Here is a 21,641-nt window from a genome sequence, read left to right as displayed (position 1 = left end):
GCAGGGCTGGGATCAGTCTGTGATCCCTGCTGTGTGCGGGGCAGGGCCGGGATCAGTCCCTGATCCCTGGTGCATGTGGGGCAGGGCCAGGATCACCCAGCAAAGCTGAGGTGCAGGGAGGGCCCATCCTCACGTGCCAGCCCAGTGTTACTGAGGGTGTTTCTAGATTTCCACCAACCCTTCATTGAGGTCCCTTAGTGTAGGCTCTCAAAGCACCCCGTTTGATTTGGGGCAAATCAAAATACCACACATGAGTAAGTGGTGAAGAGACCTGGAAGAAGGGCTGGTGTGTCCCCGCTGGGAGCCCCTCGGCCTGTTTGCTCAGGGTAAATAACAGGATGGCACCATTTGGTTATGACACTGAGCAATTCAGGAATGAACACAAGCACCACCTGCAGAGAAATGAAGGAGTTCTTACTGCTGAATGGGCTGTACAGTGGCAGATAAAATTCACTGTAGATGTGTGCAGTTAATGCTCAGGGTTGGGCATTACTATGCAGGAATGAGAACCTGGCATAATGATAGAAAGCACTATGAAAATGCCAAATCACTGCTCTGCAACAGCAAAACAGCAAAAACAACTGCAAGGAATTACTGGGATAGAGCATGGGGTTGAAATCATTATGCCAGCATTTTAACTCCCAGAGAACAGGAAGGAAAAGGAGAACTGAAGATGACAACATTTATGACAGGCAGCCAAACAAAAGCACTGTCTGCAGCTCTGGGAAGCACAAAGCTGGGAGTTACTGGAACCCAACTGCGCTCACACCTTGTGTCACTGTCATTGCTGAGCTCAGCTTTTTGCAGAGTTGGAGCCTTAAAAACTACATTGCAACTCCAAATGAAGACATAAGGTAGCGACGATAGCTTAGGTGATCCACATCAACATCCACTGAAAGAAGCAGGAGAAGGAACCCACAGGAAATGGATTTAATCCAGAAAACATTAAGACCCAGAGCTTGACCCCCTCTGAGGTCAGTGACATGTATCCAACTTAGTGCTGCAGGGTGATGCCACATCATGATGTCATGAACAACTGACAAATTCACCAACCCTTCCACAGGAACTGAGGTTAACTGTAATTCACCTTCAGACAGCGCAGGAAACCCCCAAACCACAGCACATCTGTAACATCTGGGGAACAGTGAGTCCAGTCACTCATCACTGGCTGGTCACAGGGAATGCACAGAACACGAGACTTTTCGTTATGTGAACAGCCTACCAAGAATGACAGGCCAGTAATTCCAGTACTTCAGAGCTTTTTGTTTTCCTTTAATATATTCTGACACTGTGTGATGCCCTAGATGAAGCAAAAAAGCCAAAGCAATGCAAACTGAAGAGAGTACATTTACCTGGCATATGTCCCAGAATGGTAAGTTATTTTCTGATCACACAGTTATCACCTACAGTTATCCACACATTTGGAGTTTGGGGCAAGACTCTGTTAATTCTGTTTTGACATAAAAGTAAGAACACAATTTGCTGCCTCCTGCAGTGAAAACAATTGCAAGCTCATCTTCCCAGTTCATGTGGGGGTCAGTCTGGTGCCTGCACATACTACAGGCACAAGGGTTGAAACCCTAGGCAGGATTTACTAAAAACGTTTAACTTAACAGGAGCATTCTTGTTCATATCCAGAGTGACAAAGTATCGCCCTAAAATACAATACATTAAAAAATACAGAAGAGATGCTTATTTCTTATCAAAGGAGCGAAGGAGGAAATATTCTGCAGGTTTCTGCTAACCTGAAATTCAAGGAAGAAGATGTCAGCTGCTTTGGGGGAAAGGAGTCTGTCTCAATAAGTGTTTAACACACCAGGGGCATGTTTGAAGTCACTTAAGCAAAAACAACATAGGAGACAATCAGTATGATGGAATGCAGACACTAACAGAAGAATGTATGGACACAGGTATTTTAGAAAGCCTCCTTTCATCTTAAAATGTTTCAAAGGAACCAGTAAGGCAAAATCTAGTGGAAACGGAATTTGGGAGAAATAGTTCAACATGATCAACAGATACATTCAATTTTGTCTCCATCACATTGCTCTTAGCAGCAGGTTCCCCAGGAGCCCTGAGGGCAATGGGGTGTCCCCCTGCCAAGCAGAGAGGAGTCTGCCCCAGGGGACACTGCAGAGGAGTGAGGGACAGTCTCTGCAGCTGCCAGAACCTCATGGCTGCAAGGACCAAAGAGACAGCAAATGCTTTCCACACACACTTTCCAAACACTTGCAAACAAATCTCACCATCAAGTTTCTTTGGTTTTCACCAAAACCCAAATATGCTCCATAAAGGGATTAAAATTAGCATTGCCAGTGAAAAGTTAATGCAAAACATTAAGAATATCAGCCCAAAATGTGGATTTCATACAGGATGGAAGAGTTCCACAGAGGAGGGACCAGTGATTTCCTTCCCTCTTGTACTCAGTCACACAGTAAGAGCAGACTTGGAAAAACATTCATCCTCTTTAGGTGTGAGCTCCCACACAAAGTCACTGCTCCCCAGAACTTCAGTTAAATGAACATTAAATCTTATTCACAAACAGCAACATGAAAATCTCAACTGCAGAGCAGGTCCCATACCTCAAACCAGCCCTTTCTGTAGCATCCAGTGCTGTCTGTCACACTGTACACACTGGGACTCCTCCAGCCATGCACAGGTACAATTAATGCCATTTTTGTCTTACAAAAAGACAGTACATTGATACTGGCAATAGGAAGATCAAGGTTAAAACTTAGTTTTAAATGCCTTCTTCCTTTCAACTGCTCACAACTGTTTCTAAGGTAAGTTTTTTAACTCCTGTCCTCTGTTAAAACTGAGTGTTTTACTCAGTTGAAACACTGAGAACAATCTTTCCATTCTTTCTGGGTCAACTGTTTATGAAAGTAGTTTTACAATATTTTTTCTTGGATACTGGATTTGTTATTAAATATTATCTGAAGCACAAGCACATATGTGCTTCCCTTCTGAAAAGCAGTTTATGTATTGAGTATGACAAACACATTTTGACTGCTCCAAACATAAGCAGTATAGGTTTAACATGCAAAGTCACTCAGGTACAATATGCAAGCAATAACCTTATTTTTGCCAAGTCATTACAGACACTGCCCTACAACTGCAGTTCCCATCAGAGTTTTTTTCAATCAAGTCTGAAATTTCTAAATACAGCAACACATTTTTTTCTTTTAACAACCAAGTTTGTATTATTTTCCAAAACTCAGTTTACAAGATTTCCAGTCTACTTTTTACCTCCCTTGGTGGTTTCAGCAAAAATTAAGGACAACCAATTCTTTCCAAGCTCTGTCCTGGAGCTTGTGTCTGTTACCTCATTTCCTGGCCCCAAGGAAGCAATGTGAGACAGGACTTTGATGCAAACTAACCCCAGCACACCTTCAAATACAGAGTTCAGTTCAAAGAGCAATGAACTCCTAGGCATGTAAGAATGAAATTCCTCATCCATCGCACTCTTTTCTTCAGGTGTTCATACAAGTAAAAAGGGTTTTAAAAAATTTTACTGGGTAGTTTTCCAACTCTCCCAAGCAACCACTTTCACTCCAACTTTCACACACTGTCAGGGTGTTCTTCCCCTTGGTCATCTCTGCTGGCTCTGTTAAGCCCCTCTCTCTTACACTCATTCAAACCACGAATAACAAACAGCACCACACCTTAAATTAAAACAAATAAAATCGCTTTCCTAAGTTTCATCACTCAGGCAAACTTTTCAATCAATTAAAGAACCAGATCTTTGTTAAAGATGAGATTATATTTGCGCTCAAGGACTGCACATCGTGATATTTAAAAGCCACACAAATGACTTTGATTTACCATAAAAACTTACCCACTTGGCAATTGGACACCCCTGAGAGCTTTTTCCTTCCTTTCCCGTATAAACCACGACCTCTATTCTTACAGCGCTTCCTTTCGCTCCATACCTGCATTTAAAAGAGTTCATGAGTAAAACAAACTGCTGTAGACCATTTTAAAACAGGAAACATTTTTAATAAAATAAGAATAACCAATTTATTATTACTTTACTGAAAACAGAACAAAAATCTTTATGAAGTCAAAAAAAAAACCCTTTTCAGTTTAAAATCCTATTTGCAAGAGTGGTTTTTGACATCTCTCTTCTGATAAACTTCTGCTACCAAGGAAATATTATTTGGGCAAGAAAGTGTTACCTGCATGTAAATCCTAGTGCATTCAGTCACTGATGTGACCTTTGTCTTTCCAGTTTGCCACAGCTTCTCTGCATGTGGGACACCGGAAAACCTGCTTTTGCCAGCTGCTGATCTGTCCTTCTATTGACACCTCAGAGCACTTGAACTGCAATCCTGCAGTCACAAGTGCTCAGAAAAGACACTCAAGTTTGGAACTGAAACCCTCACCTCATGCACATCTGAACATCATTTCTGTGAGCTCTACTTCTGCCCTGCTTAGACAGCCAGGAGTACTGTGAGCCTTAAAAGCTGAGTTTTCCTCACCTGTTCTCCATGATTTCTCTCACAGCAGCAACACTGGGTCCTGTCCCGAGGTGTGTGTAATAGGGGCCTTCATCTTTCTCTATAATTTGCTCTGTAAGCAGGTGAAGAAAACTAAGTTGGCACATACAAAATTTATATACTGCATTAAAAGTAAACTTAGAAATGGTTTACAGACACACCTTGCAAATGAAATCACAATACATCAAATCTGACCCTGAAATGTAATGAATAGAGAGTAGGACAGGCTTGTTTCCTCAGACAAAATTTTATACTTTTCTCCTCCTATTAATCTGCTGCTATTTTTTAATGTTATAAAGTAATCCTAGTTATAGAAATATTTTGCATTCTTCACAAATTTTCATTACAGGAGCTGGCATGTATTGACTAAGTAAGATTCCCAATATCCTTGTCAGTAGGAAAACATTATTTCATTTTAGACAGAGGGGAATTTAGGGGAAAAAATAAGTTAACTGATAGTCATATACTACAGAACAGAAGACATAATCCAGGCCTCTTAACTAGCACCCTGTTGATCCAGAACAGGAAAGCAAAGATAACAACAATTGTACACAGGCAGATTGCTTCAAGTCTCTGACTTTCTTTCCATCTGTGCACTCGAGTAGTCTGACAACACAGCGTGTACCACCCTCAGCCAAGCTGTGTTTGGTCTGACATCCCATCCTGCTCACAAGTCACTACTTGTGACTCACCTCAACCCCACCCCATCTCCCCCTGTGCCTTTGGCACAGCCTCTTCCAGGCCATCAGGACTGACAGGGACAGCAACAGGACCCCCTCCAGCTGTGCTCTCCCACTTATCTGACAGCATTTAGGTGATGGTGACAGTGTACTGGGACATTTTTCCCAAGCCCCCCAGGCAAAAACCACTTCTAGACCATCAAAATCAGAACCTGATATACTGCAGATAAATACACATAAAGCACAAGTCAGCGATGGTAAAACAGCAAACAGAGAAACTCCTTTTCCTCTTGGGTTTAAATTTAAGTGGAATATTTAAACCCGCCAGTTGCAATACCAAAAATACTCAATTCTGCTGTGCTTTGCAGGCCCAAAGAACACCAAGCAAAAGTTACAGAAAGGGGAAAAATCATTTCCTCCTGTTTTCTAATGGTGAAGCACTGATTCTTTGTGTAACAGGATTCCTCACATTCAAAGGAACAACACGAGCACACCTCCATGGGAAAGGTACAGGCAAAAGTTAGCAGAAACACTTACCAACACAGTCACAAGTTGGCAACTCAGACTGTCCTTTTTTTGTAGGTGTATCTATTAAATTTTTTGTGGGGGTATCAAGAAACTTCATAGGTGATTCAAGGAAACTGCTGAGCGTGTTTTTTGCTGGGGAACACCCTGAGTCGCCCGTGCTCTGTGCGTGGTCAGCACCCAAACTGGATGACGTCAGGACGGTCACCTCGCCCACACACTCCATGTTCCTGAGAGCCTCGGCACAAGCTGGTACCTGGGCCCCTCCACAGGGAACAGGCAGCACCTGCACCTTTGGGTCTGCCTGTGTGCCCTGCTGGACACAGGCTGTGCTCTCACTGCTCTTTTCGCTGGCTCTCAGGTCGGACTGGTTAAGGGTTGGAGGCAAAGGGTGTGCCTGACTGCCAGCTGCTGTTTGCTGTACCTGAGAATTGCATTGTTGTGTAAACATCTGTAGGTTTTCGGTTGGTCTGTTCAACAAGGATGCTGTTTTCAGCTGTGAAACAGCCAGGGGATTTTGGGAGGACAGGTCACTGCGCTGGCCATGTGCAACAACTTCATTTTTCAGTGGGTCAGTGCCCAGTGGGTCCCGGGAGCCTGCAGTTTTCATTTGCTCATTCACCACTTCACAGCCAAACAACCTGTCTTTTTTTTTCTCTTGTGGTGCCTCGGGTAAACATCTGTGGAATTTTATCTGCGTTTGGGGGAGAAATAATCTAGTTTTTTCTTGTGATGATGAAGTATTTTGACTCTGTGTTCTCTGTACTTTGGTTCTTGGAGATTTTTTTTCAGGCAGAGCTATTCTGGAGTCTTGGGGCATGGTTTGACCAAGCTTGTGCAGTTTTGATGATATCCAAATGTCCTGCAACTCGTTGTGCTGGCATGACAACAGCTCTAGCTGGTTCTGATTAGCCTGTTGATAGCGTGCTTCTGGAGGCTTCTTTTTGTGTCTTGGTTTCCATGGCACAGCACCGCCTTTCTTATTTGTTACTTGTTTTTGCTTTATCAGTAAGGAACTATAATTATGCCTAAAAAATGCAGATTCTTTTTTCTGCACCACATCTTGGTTATGTTTTGGCTGCCTCTCCTGTGATATTAGATTAATCAGTGATGCCTTTATGTCATTCTTCTGTTGTGAATTGGCCTGGTTTGATTCAATCAGTGCTGCAAGTTGAGTTAGTTGTGCAGCTACATCTTCTTCATCCTGGCTGTGAATTCCTCCTTCCTTAATCAAAGAACCAGTTTCCAAGTTCAAATCATTAGAGGGCGTTTTTTGCTCTAACTGGCCAGGAGTTTCCAAGTTGTTCCCTGTTTGCTGGACATTACAGGAAGCGTTGCAATACTGTCCAAGGGCAACTGGATCATGAGCATAATTTTTCTCGGTAGTATATCCTGAAAGTGATGTTGCATTAGATGTTAAGTCAGATAAAGTTTTGGTATCTCTTGAGGATAACTGTAACTTACACATCTCCCCAGCCAGGTTGGCAGGTTTATCCTGCAATTCCGGGACTGAGCTTTGGCCATTGTATAACACTGCCTTATTAGGGAGCTGCTTCTGCGGGTGAGTGCAGTGAGCCAGGAGCTGCTGCTCGTTCTGTAAGTAAGTGTCTTTGATCTCTTTTAGTGCAGAAGATGTGAAAGAGGACGAGGTGTCACTTTTAAAACTATGGAGCAAGTTGGAAGTTGTTTCTTCCGTACATTCAGTACCTTCAGTTTTCGCTGGCGAAGTTGTTCCTAAAGGGGCTTCAGATAACTGTGTTAAAGCTTCAATAGCTACAACCTGCTCCACAGTTAAATTTCTGGTTTTAATCAGGGACAAGAAAGTTGACTGGAGTGTAGGATTCTCAGGCTGTGTCTCCACCTTAGGTACTTCAAAGCCATCCTTTCCTGCCTGCAGTTCCCCTTCAGGCAGGGGAGGACAACACAAGCTTTCCTGCAGACCCCAGATGGAACCTGGCTGCAAAACTGACTTATCAAAATCCTCAGAGATGCTGCACATGCAGTTTTCCTCCTTTATTAAAACATTTCCTTGGTTTTGTGGGTGAGCACAGCCAATGCCAGTTGTCAGAGCATTTACTGTGTTATTCACATTGGTACCTTTCGTCCATTGCAGGTGGGAGTTGCTCGTCAAGTCTGTCCTTTCCTCTGCAGACACTTTTTTCAGTGAAGCAACGGCTTCTGGTGGTGAATAATGCAGGGGTTTGATGCCATTTCTGATGGTCTGTGCAAAGGATTTTTTTGGCTCAGCTAACTGACTGGGGGAGACTGCTCTGTCACTGTCTCCAGCATGTTTCAAGTGCTCGGTGCCCGGCACAGCTCCGTGGATGTCGCCGTTGACATGGACAACAAAGGATGGCTTCTCGTTATGTGCCCACTTCTCTGCTTCCAGGCCAGTCATTCTTTCCTTCTCTTTGCACTGCACATTTTCAATGGGCACTGCTTGATTGCTTTTCACCCTGTATTTTTCACCATGACCACATATACTGCATTCCATGAGTTCTGGTCTGCGGCCATTTACTGGTTTGTTTTCTAAATTTGCCTATAAATAATAACAGAAAAAGTTGTTGTAACAAAAACATTAAAAATAAGCATAAGGCTTCCAGCAATTATACTCTTCTTTGACAGATACTAGGAATATCCTAATTAAGCACAGGCACAGACACTGGAAAATATCAAACAGGAAGCCATAAAAATCCCTGAAGGCTAAAGACCCCATCCATATTTATAGCTATTTTTCCCCCACTGTTAAGAGGCAGAGGAAGAAAGTGTATACATGTGGTGGAGACTAAAGAAATGAATGGACAGAAAGAACATTAGCATTTCAAACCAGATGTATAAGACTCAATTTTTAATGAATTTGCATAAGCAGATGAAAGCCTCCCTTGAGTTAAAAGGAGGACTGAACTCTAAAGGCTTGTACCGCAAAGTTCAGCAGTAATTTGGCATAATTATAGTGATTTGGCTGGACCAATAAACTGGCTAAACCAGTATACCACTTGGTTGGACACTGTAGCTAAGGCTGAAAATCAGTCAGTCATTCTTGCTTCAAGTTCTTAAAAAGAATTACAAGCCCTAAGCTGAAATGAAGAGTAAGGCAATTTACAGCAGCTCACCTGAAGGTCAGTTTGGAAACAGTGTGCTCAGCTTCCATATTTAGATGGACATCTCCAGTTTCTCAACAGTCTCATGTAAGCTATCCCAAACTGTATTTTAGTAAGTGTTAATATTTCATTAAACACGTTCTTCCTCTTTACTGATACCATACAAGTCACATGGTTGAAGCAATGTCAAAATCTAGCTAGAGTCAGAATATTGTGTCCCGGAAGGAATATGTCTGTAGGCCTCAAGGAAGTATTATGGGTATGAAGTAAGGAGTAATGCAAAATAAAAAAAAAAAAAAAATTAAGGCAGAAACTTAGGCAGAAACAGCAATAAAAGCAGGAATTCAATTTTTGTTATGCTAATCAAATTTTCTTTATTTATATTACATTTCCTTTTAAAAAATAATTTTAAGTCACAATAGACAGTGCTGGTACTTAATCTGATTGTAACATCTAAGAGTTCTTTAAATCATCTGCGGCCTTAACCCTTACTTACAAGAAAACCAGGCCTGCTTTTCAAATCAGCCCTCAGCAATACCACTGGCTAATTAACCCCACACTGGCACAGCACATCATAGCAGTGCCCAGAAAACACCACCCAGTTTAATGGAAACCATTCAGGCAAATCCGACATGGTTCTGCAGTCCTACCAACTAAAGGATATGGACTCCTCGTAGAAAATAACTCAGAAAAACAAATGCACACTAGATTTATGATTAATTATAACCATCAAGACAGAATTGCCAGAAACCCCCAGGCACACAGAGCCAGCTCCATCTGGAGCCCAGTGTTCACCTCAGAGCTGATACAGCACAGACCCAGGAACCCAGAGCATGGCCTAGGTATTGTGAGAGGCATCAAATTCTCACAGAAATGTTATGTAAAAACATGGCCAACACCTATGTAGCCAAGTCAAACTTACAGGAATCACATAAAAGATGCCTTATTTCACACTTTTTCATTACACACAGATCCTGTCTAAAACAGTCTGTAAGCCTGAGCTCCTCTGCATCCTGCTGGGTTTCAGTCAATGATTCCCAGGGCCAAGGATCACTGAGCAATTACTACGGGATCCCCAAAGCTAAACAGATTAAACAGTTCTATTGCCAGCAGGGGCAAATGCATCACACACATCTCTGCAGCTGTACCAGAAAATATTTTAAGGGTCCACCACAGGAAAGTAAAACCTCACAATTCTATACCTGATCGAAAGCTGAATTTCAATTACCTTAATTTAATTTCATAAAGAACTACGATATGAAATTGCTGTTCTTTCTTCAGCAAAAGTATATCTAATATCTCTATCAATCCAAAAGTTGTCCCAACAATGTAAAATTGTTATTCAGAATTATTTAATCAGACAATTAGGAGGCTGAGGAGTTAGAATCAAATAGATTAAAACTAATTCCCCACCATCTGCACATTGTCAAAGTGACAACATGTTAGAAGGACTGTTCACTACATTAAAAAAAGCTATTAACCTAAGGCTGGTAATTTGGGAGCAGGTGTGGGGAAGGAGGAGGGTCCATCCACAATTAGCAGAGGTGAGAAGATCTGACTCAGAATCCACTGGCAGAACTCAGTCCAAAAAAAAGTCACCCCCTGCTCTCAACGAGGTTGTTCCTCAATAAAATCCTTCATCTGACCAAAAAAGCACTACTGTGCTCAAAAATACTCTGGATACCCCCTACTCTGCTAGTGCTGCACAGGTACAGTACTGTGTTCCCAAGACCCCAGGGATCCCAGCAGCAAAGTGAGATCACTTTTAAGATTATTCCTCTTACATATATTCCACTAACACTATTGCAAGCTGCCCACACGCAATGAGGCAGAAAAAAGAACCAGATGAATCATATCCTTGGCACGATTTAGTTCATATTTTGTTTTTCCACATGAAGAATTAATATTGCCATAAAATCAGATATTATTGCCTTAATCAAACTCTGCCTTTTGAGTACTATGTTGCTTTATCTCTTGTAACTGAACTGCAATGGAGCCTAAAAGATACCTTTCTTCTCTCTGACAAGCAGAAAAAGCCACTGGATAGTCTGTTGTCTGTAAAGTTGTTATTTCCCAAAAGAGCAATGCAGACATTAGCAGGGATAGAGCTCATTTGATTCCTCCCCTCAGCTGAGGAGCAATCCATCTCTAAGTCCTGAATCAGGACTCAAAACAAATGTGAAAACTACAGGCAAGGATAACACTGTGCTTGGGATTGTGGAAGTTAAGCACATGAGTCTGATCCCATTGATTTCTAGGGCTTTTACAGGAGCGTAATGAAAAGCTGAATAAACCAGATCAATAGGAGTCATTTCCCTCTCTCTCATTAAGGAGAGCACTACTCTGCCAGGACACAGAAACCACCAACAAATCATGCTCAGGCTTAGGCTCTGCTGCAGTTTGTGCTATTAGGGCAGGAACCACAGAGTCTGCTGTGGCCACTGCTGTAGGACTTAAAGTTCATCCAGATATTATCTCTTATGTACACACACACAAAAATTCACTCTGGGAACTAATGCTTCCAGCAGACACAAAGAGCCAGTTACAGCAAATCATTTCACATTCTGAAAAGGGTCTACTATTAACTTCTCTTTTAACACAACATGCTTCTGACATAATGCAAAGAGTTCACCAGTTCACAATCAGAATCCAAAGCTGAAAACTACCCTAAAGACATTTCCACATCTTGTGAACAACAGCAAGCAGGCCATCAGTTTGTGTCTCTCATTTCAAACCTCTAGAGGTGGTGACAACACACTGTACAATCAAGGACAGCACCAGAGTCAAACACTCCCAGAGAGGAGAAATAACAGATGATGCCCAAACAAACTACTGATAAAACAGCTCTATAAGCAAGTCATGATGAGTAACATGATAACCAATGCCAAGTCCCCTAAAACAGCCCTCCCTGTAGGATTCTGCCCAGGGCCCCATGAGAATACAGTGCCCAACACTCCAAGAATGCTTGCATCCCCCCAGCTTGTGCCAATAACCAGGATGACCCAAAAGACAGCTCTTCCAAGCACCAACACTCAGCAGCCTAAGAGGACAAGCAGGACTGTGTGCAGTGGGTAAGCCTGGATCCTTTGCAGAGGCTGCAGCCATGCAGCCATTCCCACAGGCCCTTTCATGCTGGGATAGAGCCAGCAGCTCCACAGAGCTCAAATGCCACAACAGAAGTTTTCTTTCAGAAACACTGTTTGGAAGAAACCCCCAATGTACTTTATCTAACATTGAAAGAGGATGTGTTATTCATGGTCCGCCTGTCAGATGTCAGTGCCTCACCAGAGTCAGGAGAGCACCAGCCAGTCTGACCAGCACAATTTATTCCCACTTCCACTGTCTGCTCCCCAGGTCGGGCAGAAATTCAGGGGGATCCAGGACTTGTACTGGATAGGATCAATATACAGGGGGAAGAAGATAAGACATGGACAGGACAGGCAACAGGGAGACAGAGCACAGGTGTGGACAAACAGTGACTTGTGCTGAGTGCCGTGTTGGAAGCCAAGCACTGGTTAGAACAGAGACAAATGTGAGGTAGGATGCTGTGCAAACTACAGGCCACCTTCTGGGTACAGCCAAAGGGGTTTTTTGCATTAAAATAAAGGCAGATACAAGAATACATTTAAGGACTAATGTCTACTTCAGCCCACACCACATGTTTGACTACTGTAACGCAGACAACGTGCTGTTGGTTGCTGCTCAAGGCTGCAGCCTGAGCAGGGTTTCCCAGCAGGCTCCTCAAAGAGAGAACAGCCAAGTAGGAGCCAAGCTGCAAGCTGGGGGCTATTCCCATAAATCTCACCAGAGGCAGAAAGCAGTTCCCAGCACACTTGTGTGACAGCTGTGGACACGACAGTCTCAGTGCCCCACACTCGTGCAGCAGGTCAGACCAGGCACATGTTCTACAGGCCTTAGTGCAGAGAACCAGACCGGGGAGCATCGTTAATGGAACACAGCCTGCATTTACATAATATTCTGCTTCTCAAGAGAGCAACATTCACAGATGGCAGAGGAACAGAACAGGACTTAGCAAAACTATGTTGACAAGTTTTAAGAGAGAGGCTGGATTATACAGAAATTCAGGGGAACAAGAAGCTCTGCAAATCTGGAGAAAGTCATCTAACCTGGGGCATCCAGATTTTCCTGGAGAGATCCCCCTCCCTCCTGACTTCCCTGGCCCCGAGGATCAAATCCACCCAAAGTCACCAACTTGAGCATCACAGCAGGTCGCATTTCACACTGATCTTACTGCAGCTGCAAAGTCTGCTCTGGTTACTTTTTTCCCCCCATATCTGTAGACACAACAGCAAAGAACATCCTCCAAGCTACAGCTTAGCAAAATAAACTACAGGAGACTAATTCTGACTCTAAAGGCTTAACATGGTGACTCCCATAGAAATGTATTTATTGAATTACTACTTGGAAATAGGCTCTCAGCCACAAACTCAAATTGTTTCCATCAACTCTGAGCTCTACGTTGTAGAAAGCTGCAAACAGAAGCAAGAAAAAATAGAGAGTGAAGGACGCGCCTTTCTCTCACAAAGGCATCCAAGAAGTGGATGTGCTAAGAAAGAAAAAACCATAAACATTACAATACTTCTTCTGCCACAGAAGCAAACATAAACAAGCATTTTGCTTGGTGGTTTTTGTTTTCTTTGGGGTTTGGGTTTGGTTTGGTTTGTTTTTTACTGGTGTTTTGAATTATTCAATCATTTGTCTTCAACACTGAAACTGAGCACTCAAAAGAGATTCTGGCAGCTCTGGAAAATATACCACTCAATTAAGCCACAAAAGAAAAACTATACAATCAGCAGCAATATGTAATCCCTAATAGAACTTTTCCTAATGTGCTTTAACTCAAAAGCAGAGATGAAAGAAATTCAGTCTTTGACTTCACCCACACTCACTAATGCCTCTTGTGGTCTGTGAAACCCTCAGCACAGTGTCAAGGAAGGGCTGCCTGGCCCTGCACTGTAAATCAGCACAGAAAGCAGTTCCCAGCACGCTTGTGTAGCAGCTGTGGACACGACAGTCTCAGTGCCCCACACTCCTGCAGCAGGTCAGACCAGGCACATGTTCTATAGAATCAGCACAGCCTTCACAGAAGGGGCTTCAGGGAGCAGATCACAGTGGTGTGCAACATGCTTCACAAGGTTCTCAAAGAACACTGAAATTCAGACATATAGAAGAGAGCAAATAATGCAAAGAGCAGACATGATGCTTCCTAAATGAAGCTGGCAGGTCAGCCCTTTCCTCCCAGCTGAAGGAGAAGTTGTGTATCCAGGAACAGACGTGGGACTGCACTTCCAAAAGGTTCCTACCTCAGAAAGCAGTGCCCTCACAGAGGACATTAACATGGTCAATGATCAACTGCACAGTAACTATAGAAACTCCTGTTGCCACTTTATGGCCAGAAGGGTTAGTGACATTCTTGGGTGCATAAAAAACCCATATAATTAGGGAAAGACTGGTTACTTTCTCTCCTGTACTTGGCACTTTTGCACCTGCCAGTGGAACAAAGCATCCTGTTCTGGCATCCCCGATTCAGGCAGGACATTGGTATGCTGGAGAGGGCTTCGAGGACCACAGCAATGACAAAGGACTGAAACATCTTGAAGTGAAAGACTCAAGTTCACTCTCTCACTCGCTCTCTGCAGTTTGCCAAAGAAAAAGAAAATTGAAAAGCCACAAACTCCTGCCCTGTCTATGTGGAAAAGAATGCTGATAACAGAGGGCTCCTTGTTCCAGCAGACAAAAGTACAACAAGACTCGGTGACTCCAAGCTAAGGCCAGAGAAGTCTGGCCTTGAACGATGGTGCACATTTTTGCAGAGGGACAGAGAAAGAGCAAAGAATTTAAGCATCTTGTTAGATGTTTTGATGCACTTTTCATCCATGGAAGTTTTCAAATTTGAGTTCTTTGAGATATTTTTAAAACGTGATGCTGAAGCCAAGTAAATGGATACAGTCTTGCAACCTCTCAGCACACAAACAAGTGTTTGCCACATCTTGAGACCCAAATGTGATCCAAACTGATACAAGTTAATTTTCCCGCAGTTTCAGTACCACGAGGATCCCAACTGCTAACAACCCAACTGCCACAGTGTCTGTAACCTAAGCAGAAGATGCTCAGCTCTTTAACTTAGGACCCCACGATCTGCTGTGCAGCCAATTATATTGTTTACAAGTTGCTACATGCCCATAGAGGCTCTCAGCCCAGAACTGCTAAGGATGCACACCACCATTCTAGCCTGGTTTTAAAGCTGCTGAGGGGCCACAAGACTAAAAGGTGTAACTCTTTAGCAATAGAAAAGTTGGTGACAGGTAGTTCAGAGAAGCAGCTCAAGGTAAAAAAAAAAATAAAAAGAGAAAAATAGCCATGCTGATCACTTAACCCACCAAGCTACAAGGCTGCAGCACTATCCCGGATTTTGCATCTGTGTTTTGCTTACTCTCATGAGGAAAAAAAACCTAAAAACTTCCTAGTGATGTTTCCTCTTCTAGCTAGCACACACCTATGGTTTAAATAAAGCTCAAAATGGAATTCATATTGTTTGTAACTTCACTTCTTCTTCACAGGAGGAGCAGCTTTCACTCCCATACGGGAAGAACAGCAATGCTGTTGTGGAGCAGCACTGCAACAGTGGTGCTGGCACTGCAGGACTCAGACAGTGAGCATCTGTCACATGAGGAAATGCTGCACATCTTTAAACACACAAGTTTCTCCTCTCATAAGTTCAGCAAACCTTTATTTCAGGAAAATTAAACCTTGCACCCCATTTTACTAGAGCATCAATTATATCAATTAAATCACAATGCAATACAGACAGCACCAACACTGAGAAACAAGTTCACAGTTAAGACACAAACCTTCTAAAAGGCTTAATATTAAAATTGTGAGGGACAGTCAGATATAGTCTATATTCTATTTTTACATCAGTAATGAAAAGTGATTATTGTTAGTTGCTTATAGGTAAATCCTGTTTTCCGTTTTCTTTAAATTGGTTAAGTTTCATGTGCTTAACATTTAAAAAGAAAATGCCTTCATAAAAATGCATGAATTCTTCTTACCTCCCAAATGAAATCCTATAATTAAGAATTAAATCTTTAGGTCTCTACATGGGCAAGGCTTCTACTATGTCAATGGGAAAGTCTGCTGCTGTAGTATCTGCTAAATTAACTAACTTTCTCATACTCAGTAACACTAAACAAAAATCACAGTTTAACATGGTAGAAAGAAAAAAAAAATCTGCTGCCACTAAGGGAAGTTTGGGGCTCCTCACTGGTTTTCTCCCACATCAATTACTAAAAGCAATAAACAAACTTGTGTAACAATATGGTATCAGATCCTAAGCTGGCAGTGCCCACTGTCAAAGCACTTGCTAGACATTACTGTCCCTAAGTGTGTGGACAAACTGCAAACTGAGAATAGATTACCAGAATGGGAAAAGCCATTCTGGTATTTCAATGCCTACATTACACACAGCAAGTACAAGTATTGATTAGAGCTCATAATTCGGTAGTGAATCCAAACAGAACAACATACCTGGAATACCAAACCAGTGTTTATTTTGTAATGCTGAAACTTTAAGAAATCTAAATAATGTATCAATATACCTACACAGCAGACCTTCATCTCCACCTGTATGTTTTCCGTCCTTCCCACAATCTATGTTGTGTTTACTGGATATTTAATGGCATTTTGGATCACAAACACATTTTCTACCTTTTTAAGAAGCTCCACCTCTAAAATACAACAAGGTGGAAGGTCCAGCACCGCACTCAAACACACCATCAAAATCAAGATCTACAAATAAATAGCCACTCAACGTGTGCAAACCCCTCTAAAGGCACTGTAACCACGAGGTTCAGCCCAGCCTTTCCCAACACTCCTCTGCCCCACTGTTCCCTGAGGAGTGACACCACCCTCACAACTGCTCTGCCACAGCAACAGAGGAGTTAAAACACACACCCTTACTCCTCCCTGTCCCCCTCTCAGTGGACAGTGTCCCTTTCTCCCCTCAGCATTCTGGGGAGTTGTGGGGCAAAGAGCAGCAGAGGGCTGTGAGGAGGAGGTGGATGGGAGAGGGAGCAGCACCGGGGCGAGGGAGCTGGGCAGGAACAGGGAAGGACAGCATCTCCACATCCTGTCCAGCTCACTCTGCACCACAGCAAAAGTCCACAAGGAATGGGCTTCAACTGCACCAGAAACTGGTAGGAAAAATTAAGGATTAGAAAATTACTAGAGTAAGATTAATAATTTACAGACCACTCACAAAGGCATTTTGTTAGAACTCTATTCAAAACACATCTACAGACATGAGTAGCTCCAGCAGAACTGTACAAACAGCATGCAAGTGCTCCACACGTTCACAGGAGTAAAAAAATTGAATCCCATTTAGACAGGCACACACCCAGCTTGAAAAAGGTCAAGATAAGAACATTTCTTTCAAAAAATTATAACTTAGTTTAAAAAAAAAGCTAGGTAACAGCAAAGTTATTTATCTTACTGTTAAAAATAAAATTGACTAATTTTTGTAGGACCCTCCAATACCAAAAGTAAGCTCTCCCTATTCAAAAAGTGGGAGCAGAAAGACATGGAGGAAATAGGCAGACACTTTCAACCAGTACTCAAAGCAATTTTAATTGGTATTTACTGAAGGAACATGCTCCAAGGTGATAATGTCCCTTCTAAAAAACCATAACAAATACGGTCAACATCCATTCAAATGTGTATTGCACCATTCTGTCTACTTCCCCTCTAAAATTCCACAGCAGTACAATTCCATTCATGACTTGCTCATCTCAGTTTAAAGGGGAAAAAAGTAATAAACTTTAATTTCTTCCAGCTAAATATTTTGGCAGATATTCGGCACTAAAAACATAGACTATAATTTAGAATAAATGTTCAAAATCAGTTCAATCCTTGCTCACTCAAAGCACTGTCATGAACTCTAGCAGTTACTTTCCTAAACCTTGTTAACACATATGTGACCTTGACAAAAAAAAGGTGTAATTGTAGTTTCTTTAAGCACCAAAACTAAAAGTGCATCATAAAAAGGGCAACAGCAGGTCTGCCAAGTCAGCTTTATTTTAAAGTTGGTTTTTTACAGGAAAAACTATGTTTTTTATGCATGGAGGAGAAAAATTAAGAGGGTGCTCAAGCAGCTATTTGCAGCTTTGATGGAAGTTTAACTTTTACTGTTCTTAATATGATGTTTATAAACAATCCAAAAGTTCTAGATACTGAGTCATCACTGCCTTTTGGCTCATCTTGAAGTGCAGGAATTTTATGGAGCCTGAGCATCATTGCACTCTCCTGGCCCCTCAGTCACCACTGCAGTGTTTATGCATAAACAGAGGCAGGCAGAGAACAAAGACTGTGCCTGCAGTCACAAAACTCACTTAGCACTGCATATATAATTCTGGATCTCTCCCACAGTCTGTTTTCCTCCCTTCTGTTTTCCTCCCTTTTTTTCTTCTTACTCTTTTTTTTTTTTTTTTTTTCTTTTAGATCTCCATCAGGGCAGCAAACACCCACAGCCATCCAAAGGGCAACCTTGGCTGCACAGACCACTGTGGAAAGACCCCGGGCTGTATTTCCCTGCCTCCTGATCTGTGGGAGGTTTCCTTACTGGTGCCACTGCTGCCTACTCGTGGTCGGCGTAGATTCCCTGACAACGTGATGCCAAAGGCAACTGTCCCAGTCTTCTGAGCTCTGTGTTGGTGAACCTGCAAGTGACTGCAAGCACTTCCTCACCGCTAAGGGGAGGTGCCCTGCCCTGCCCAAATTGAGCCAGGACACCAGGAAGGGGCAAAAAGAAAGATGGTAAGTGAAGCAGGGGGTACAAGAACCCTTTGGAAATGCAGGCAAATGAATTTTTAAGTATGAATCCCTTCCATATAGATTTTCCATTACCAGAAATAAAATTAAATAAGCGTCTGAAAAAACACAATATAAACCCCAAGGACAACTAAGTATATTCCCTCCTTCATATCCATTACTATGAGCTCACAAAGACTTTCTTTAATGAGCACTTGCTTGCTAGAAGTAATGAATATTTCACATGTTCTTTCAAAATAAATATGGAGAATTAATGCAGTATTTATGGCATGGAAGAATTTCCAAAGTGACTCCTCCAATAACCAGAAAAGAGCATTAAAACACAAGTGTAAATAGCAAACAAAAGATACAGCATAATAGTATATATCACTTTTAGTCTTCTTTATGTGTTCAACCCATTTTCAACAGGAAACCATTGCTTATTTTGAGCCTGTACAGAATTTGTGGATATGCTGGTCCTAAGCAGCACATTTAGAAAGAAAATGAGCCCTCCAAGTAAATAAATATGTCTCTATCAAAACTTAAGAGGATTAGAAAAAATACTAACTACATGTATTACTGGAAGAAAATACTACAAACTCCTCCTTTAAGAAAGTTAAGAACACTACTTAAAGAAAATACAAAGAAAAGAAAGGATATTGTGTTGAAATTTTGAAAGCATCACTGGTCAGATGCCCTCTATCACTACAATCATCAAATCAAACACTTAAGTTATAATTCAACAGGTAAGACAAGGCCCCTTCGCAGGGCAGTCCCACCAAGAACAGAAGCCAGGTTAGAGTCACAGACCAAAATGTCACATTTTTAAAAACGCCCCAGTAAAGAATTCTGTAAGTTATGCAGCTTTTCTTCAAGTTCACTGCAGCTGTCAGAGCTGTCATGTAACTTAAGATGCCCAAAGTCCCTCCTCCACTCCAAAAACAAAGGCCAACCCCACCAACCCCAATCCAGCGAGATACCTTGAGAGGTACTGTGCCTCGTTCAGTGGATGCAAGTGAACAAACTCTTAGGAAATACACTTCAGCATCACCAAACAAAGACAAATACTAGCAAACACAAAGAACAGCACCTAAACCAAAGAGGAAATACTGCAGAATCAGTTCAGCAAAGGAAAAGTCAAACCAGAAATAAAGCCAAGTCCAACGGCTGACATGGATACTATGCACACACCCAGAACCAGCCAAGCCTTTCCACTCAAGAGCAAGAGGGGAAAAAACTCTTCAGAAGGCTTTCTGGAAAGGAGAGGAATGGCAGTATCATATTACATAGCAACCTGCTGGGCCATCAAATCCCAAACAGTGGCAAGATCGAGTCCAGAGGAAAACCTCAAGACCCAGCTATGAACCCCAACTGCAGACAGACACCCAACACAACCTGTGTGGCTGTGAACAAAACAAACATGTTTTGCACCCTTTGACAGAACACATCACACCAACAACACGCTACAAACTGAACAGCTCATTTACAAACACCCCTCCTTTTGCATCCTACTATCAACTGCACAAAACAGAATGAGCAAATGCTCCAAGTTTGAGCTACACCTACGTACTATCTGACAAGAGCGGCAGTAATTAAAAGCATACCCACAACATAATGAAAATGCTCTCATTTTAATGGATTAATGTACTTAATGCAAGAACAAAAAGCACTTGCTAGTGTTGTACAACCACAATTACTACCAGCATACAGGTAGGTGGTTTGCACTACTATTCCCACATGAAGAGACAGATGTCCTTGAGGTTGGGCATACATGCAAGTCAAATAAGGTTATTTGCTCCTTACTTCATCTTAACTTCGGTTTGTCTTACCAAAGTTTCTGTCACGTGTAAAAGTGACAACAAAACTAGTAAGATATTGGAAAGTTTTCAAGTAAAATTACACTACAGACCATTCCACATTTATCACATTCACTATGTCCAGTAACTTCAGAAATTTTAGTGTACTAAGACAACACTAAACTATATTACATTTAGCTGATAAAAGAGACTAATGCAAACTTTAACATACATTTTTTCTCATTTTCCTTACCTTTATCTTACACATACCATCCATCTTACTTGCACCACCCATCCTCCAACACGTTAGTTTGCAAAAACACAATTAACAACTTATTTCTATTCAAAATATTCTAAAGATTAACTGAAAGATGAAGTATCGATCTGCTACCTGTTACTTCTTAAAAAAAATTAGCCATGAGTGTAGCAAGTCTGTGTTTTGTTATAAAAACTAAGACATTTCCATTTGAAACACCAGTCTTTTGTTATCATGAAGGATAACCATCTTAAAAGAGTGTGGAAGGAACATGTTACCATGTGAAACCGGAGGTTGTTGTAAGTACACAGAATTTTCAGTTTCAGCTGAGGTGTTCTAAAGTTTAATGTAAGAAAGGAAATCAAAACTACAGTACAGTAAGCAAAAAAATTCCACTTTTGTTAACTTGGCTTGTATTAAAACATTGACTTCTCACATAAAATTTCAGATGCCATAAAACCTCTATGCTAAAAACATTTGCCTGTTACCTTTGGAATTATGAAACTAGAAACAGAAAATTAAAGGGAACCTTTGATGCGATGGAAAGCAAACTTTTGGTAGGCAGACTTGAGCAGAAAGGTTCAAATATGTCTACAACATGCTGGAGAGAGAGAGAGGAGCGAAAGGACATGTTCTGTGCTTTTAAAATTAGCTAATCTGCTGAATAGCTGGAAAGCGCCGCTACCCAGCCTTTAACCCTTGGGCTTCCTGGGCTGTATGACACGACAATGCTGCTCAAAACGGGAGGGGATAAATATCAAAGCAATCATCGGTTACCTTTAAAACTCTTTGCTTCCTCCTCTGAGGCCTTTTGTTTTCTGTTAGAACCTAAAAAAACATCAAATTGCAGAACATAAGTTGTGGTCACAAAGGCAGGCAAGACACCTCCGATTTTTTTATTAAGGAACAGCGGTATTTCTGCAGTACCCGGAGTGCTTTACACGCGGCCCCCGCGCGGGCCG

At 41.9% G+C, this 21,641-nt stretch overlaps 1 protein-coding gene across 12 annotated transcripts in view; it reads right to left on the bottom strand.

Annotated features, from left to right (window-relative positions):
• TET1 (tet methylcytosine dioxygenase 1) overlaps positions 1–21,641 on the bottom strand; it is a 95,852-nt gene that overhangs the window by 32,580 nt on the left and 41,631 nt on the right. For 10 of the 12 annotated variants that reach the window (XM_027660965.1, XM_027660971.1, XM_027660964.1 and 7 more), the window contains 4 exons: positions 21,457–21,507; positions 5,714–8,240; positions 4,479–4,569; positions 3,836–3,929 (listed from right to left, as the gene is read on the bottom strand). In XM_027660965.1, coding sequence (XP_027516766.1) covers positions 3,836–3,929; positions 4,479–4,569; positions 5,714–8,240; positions 21,457–21,507 — 2,763 coding nt within the window. Of the gene's footprint in view, positions 1–3,835; positions 3,930–4,478; positions 4,570–5,713; positions 8,241–21,456; positions 21,508–21,606; positions 21,636–21,641 lie in introns of those variants that run through there. The other 2 variants (XM_027660974.1, XM_027660972.1) reach the window with 2 other exon arrangements.

This window comes from Corapipo altera, unplaced genomic scaffold (genome assembly GCF_003945725.1).
Source record: "Corapipo altera isolate COAL_440 unplaced genomic scaffold, ASM394572v1 133, whole genome shotgun sequence".
NCBI lineage: Eukaryota > Metazoa > Chordata > Aves > Passeriformes > Pipridae > Corapipo > Corapipo altera.
The sequence above is the reverse complement of the archived record's forward strand: the minus strand, read 5'-3'. Positions and strand labels throughout refer to the sequence as shown.